The sequence below is a fragment of the Sesamum indicum genome, linkage group LG1 (assembly GCF_026168435.1).
Source record: "Sesamum indicum cultivar Baizhima isolate 11 linkage group LG1, ASM2616843v1, whole genome shotgun sequence".
Taxonomy (NCBI): Eukaryota; Viridiplantae; Streptophyta; class Magnoliopsida; order Lamiales; family Pedaliaceae; genus Sesamum; species Sesamum indicum.
The window spans coordinates 16,994,239-16,998,499 of NC_142657.1; the positions used below are offsets into that span (position 1 = coordinate 16,994,239).

Here is a 4,261-nt window from a genome sequence, read left to right on the forward strand (position 1 = left end):
TTGCCCAAATTTGTTCAATCATTGCTTAACTTGACCACAGTACTCCCATCAATATATATTAATATCGACGCTTTGAATTTTGCTGAATCAAATATTATAATCAACTACTGTTGACTCATAACAGTCACATAAAATGAGTGAATCAAATATTATAATTTGACTTCGCCTTATTTATAATACATTTATATAAAGCAACAAGCTTTGTTTCTTTATTGAAGTTGGAATTTATAATTCGAGTGAAAAAAATTAGTGAGTGTTACCACTACACAAGTGTACTTGTAATCTATCTTGTTATTGTGTCTCTGTAGTTTATAGATACAGACTTGGCTCTACTATTGCACTAAAAAGGCACTTTTGCAATTTGATTTTTTTTTTTCCTTTCAGCCGAAAATAATTTTTTTTAGTAAGTAAATTATGTTAACATTCTCTAAAGTTAGGTTCAAATATATAAATATTTATATTTTTTGTAAAATTATAAGTTCATTATTTGAGATTGTAATTACAATTATGCCCTATATTTAGAGACAAAAAAATTACACAATCATTCCTAAAGGTATAATAGACTGACACTTTTTTAAAAGTATATTCGTAATTCTACAAATGACAGAAAGTATTTATGTATTTGGACCTAAGTCCAAGGGTAATAATGTAATTACTAATTGAATGGTGAGTTTAATTATTTTTTAGTATAAAAAAATAGCGAAATAAGTTTTAAAAGATAGTTTGAACAATGTTAGAATGGTATCAAAATGATATCAAATTTCCTAAAAGAAAAAAAAGGGAAAGAATAAAATACAGAAAAGAAAAGGAAAAAAGAAAATCAACTACCATCACTGTAACCCACTACTACCCCCCAACCCCCCAAAATTCTCCCTCCAATTTTCTTCCATGCGACCTGCAAATGCGCTGTTTAGTCAAAAGCTCATCTGGGCCCTCTCCTTTTCTTTCTTTAATCCTCATCTCAAGATTTCAACTCAATCCCATTAAAATTTAACTAAACTATGAACACTAATCTCCACAACTCTAATATTACTCACACAAATTGCAATACCCCATTTCAGACAAATTTAACAATATATGATTTGATTAATACTATGTGGTTATCCAACTTCAAAGCAAACTCCCCCAAATAAAAGAACCAACATTTCACCACCTTTTTTCTTCACCATTTCAACCCAAAAAAACCCACAAGGAAAAAATGGTTTCAAGACAGCCATTCCCACCAAATCCAAGGCCTAAAACGAGCATAGTGTTTCTTGCAATCACAATCTCCGCTTCACTCATTATTCTCTCTGCCATTCTGTATTTTATTTACTATCTCTGGTACTCTTTGGTTCACAGGTCAAGAACCAGCCCATTTGATGCTACGTCACCTTTGAACAAGCTCCAGAAGTTTAGCTACAGGGAACTCAAGAATGCCACCCACAATTTCAGCCCCTCCAATTCCATAGGAAAAGGGGGTTCTGGCACTGTTTTCAGAGGTATTTTGAAGGATGGGAAGTTGGTAGCTGTGAAGCTTCTTGACTCAAATTCGTTTCAGTGTGAACAGGAGTTTCAGAATGAGTTGAAGATTCTTGGTGGGCTAAAATCTTGCCCTCTTGTTGTTTCTTTGTTGGGTTTTTGTGTGGAGAGAGGGAGAAGAATTGTGGTGTATGAGTATATGCCTAACAGAAGCTTGCAGGAGTCTTTGCTTTTTGAATCAAACAATGGGTGTTGTAGTAGTTTGAGCTTGAGTTGGAATAGGAGGTTCAGTGTGATTCTTGATGTTGCAAGGGCATTGGCTTTCTTGCACCTTGAATGTGATCCACCTGTGATTCATGGTGATGTGAAGCCAAGCAACGTGTTGCTTGATTCTGAGTTCAGGGCCAAGCTTTCGGATTTCGGGTTGTCTAGATTGAAGCTTGAGGGTGAATATGGGGTTGATTTGTTTAGCCAGGAGTTGGGGAAGAGCCAGGAGCTGTGGAAGAGTCAGGAGATTGGAGGGAATTCAAATGCCGGTGGAGGAGGAGGTGGAGAGAATGAGACTCCCGCAATAGGGACTCCTGTGGAGAGTCATGAGAATGATGAGGTAGATTTTGCTTTGGCTTTGCAGGCCTCTTCTTCTTCCAAGAACAGTTGTAGAGTTTACCATAATGTGATGGGATTATCTATCAGCTCTTTGAACTTTAACTCTGAGAATCCGGGTAGCACTTTGAAGGGGAAGGAGTTGTTAGCCAATGAAAATAGTGGGGTGGATTGGAACAAGTTTGTGCCTTATGATGATGAGTTGAGTAGCATTGATCATAGCAAGGAGTTGAATTTGAATAATGCACCTGTTGTTGGTGATGATAGTAATAGCAACAATTCAGGTGCCAAACAATGGGGAAAAGACTGGTGGTGGAGACAAGATGGGAGTGGTGAACTGTGTAGTAAAGATTATGTGATGGAGTGGATTGGGAGTCAAATTTGCCCGTCGGCTGATCCCGATTGGGACGAAGAGAAGGGGGCAGCCCCTGGGAAAACGGGCTTGGATAGCTCTGTACAGTTGGACAAATGTGAGGAAGTGAATGAGAATCCAGTGCAAGATCCTGGTTTTGAGTGTCTTAATGGTGGTACTGAAAAGGAGCATTCAAAAAGGTGGAAAGTTTGTGCTAAGAAGCATCGGAAGATGCAAGAGTGGTGGAAAGAGGAGCACTTGGATGAACTTAGCAAGAAGAGAAATAATAAGGGATATAGGCTCAAAGTGTGGAACAAAGAACGGTTCAAAGTACCGCATTTTGGTTTGGGGATATGCTTTGAGTTCAGGAAAAGGAGAAAGTTCAGCCATGAGAACCATGACACCGAGGATCAGAACATGGAGTTTAGTTTTAGAAAAGGTTGGAGGAAGAAGAATCATTCAATGGGGAGCGATATGTGGAGCGGGGATCTTTTTAGTCGGGAGTTGAGCAGCACAACTAGCATGAGGGGAACGCTTTGCTACATTGCACCAGAGTACGGTGGGTACGGTTACTTAATGGAGAAAGCTGATATTTACAGCTTCGGTGTTCTGGTTCTCGTTATTGTCTCCGGGAGACGACCACTTCACGTTCTTTCCTCGCCAATGAAGCTCGAGAAAGCAAACTTAATAAGCTGGTCTCGGAGCTTAGCTCACACAGGAAACATACTAGAACTCGTCGATGAACGTCTTAAAGACGAGTACAATAAAGAACAGGCGAGCCTGTGCATTAATTTGGCACTTGCTTGCCTGCAGAAAATGCCCGAGCTGAGACCGGATATTGGGGACATCGTCAAGATATTGAAAGGCGAAATGGAGCTCCCACAGCTCCCGTTTGAGTTCTCGCCTTCTCCTCCGTCAAAGCTTTTCAGCCGATCAAGGAGAAAACAAAAGAGCAGCGGAGATTAACATCTTCATTCTGTAGCAATCCGATCAAGAAGAGAATATGGATTTGATCCAACGAATCGCTTCCTAACTGTTGTGTATAACTTTTATGTGGCTTGATGTATTTACACTGATTCTTACTGCTTTTTGTTGTTTTCTAATTGGGGTAAATACATTGGAATCAAAATCATTTCCAGATCATGTTCAGTCAATATCTACCCAGATTACTACTCATGTTTCTATTACACAAGAGTCAGTCCTGAAGTAGTCTATGTTGTTTGATTCAGTGTCACTTCAAAATCCAATGTTGCCAGAACTTTAGGGCATAAATTTTAATCAAATTTGCGAGAATCTTGCTTGACAACTTCCTACTCTTTCAAACAAACAAAAGTCTTTTACAAGTCAAGCAAAGTCATCTTTTAAGTCTTCCTTCGGAAACGGCCGGAAAACACCAGCATTATAGGGACAAGAAACCTGCAAGAAAATGAAAGCTCTACTTCAGCTTTCAGAGATTGATATTGAGCATGTACTGCCATATTACATTGGATGCGAGGAAGCACTTGGACAACATATGAGCTCCAAGGCTCCCTCCTGTAACAACCAGCCAACTTTTTAGATAAAATGGTGATAGTTTCAGTCAAAACGAACAATATCTCATATAATGAATTAGTGCATGCTGCAACATTAAAAATAATCCCAACTTATTACAAACATGGTCCCAACAAGGCATTTTGTTTTAATAAATTTATGGTATTTCTGCCAAAACGAATAATAACTCGTGTAATGACAAGTTTGCGCTACACCAATGATGTTTGTTACAACTTTATTACATCATGGTCCACCCCAACTCCATATTTGTCTCTGCATATTCCTTGACTAATAGGGAACAAATTTGTCTCTGTC

At 38.6% G+C, this 4,261-nt stretch overlaps 1 protein-coding gene across 1 annotated transcript; it reads left to right on the top strand.

Annotated features, from left to right (window-relative positions):
- The first annotated feature begins 982 nt into the window (after positions 1-982).
- On the top strand, positions 983-3,570 carry LOC105165181 (Protein kinase superfamily protein). Its single transcript, XM_011084106.3, has one exon. The coding sequence runs from the start codon at positions 1,199-1,201 to the stop codon at positions 3,380-3,382; it is 2,184 nt and encodes a 727-aa protein (XP_011082408.2). The 5' UTR covers positions 983-1,198; the 3' UTR covers positions 3,383-3,570.
- The last annotated feature ends 691 nt before the right edge of the window (positions 3,571-4,261 follow it).

Excerpts from the sequence above, each read along its gene's own strand:
- LOC105165181 (XM_011084106.3), top strand. The coding sequence starts at position 1,199 with ATGGTTTCAAGACAGCCATTCCCACCAAATCCAAGGCCTAAAACGAGC.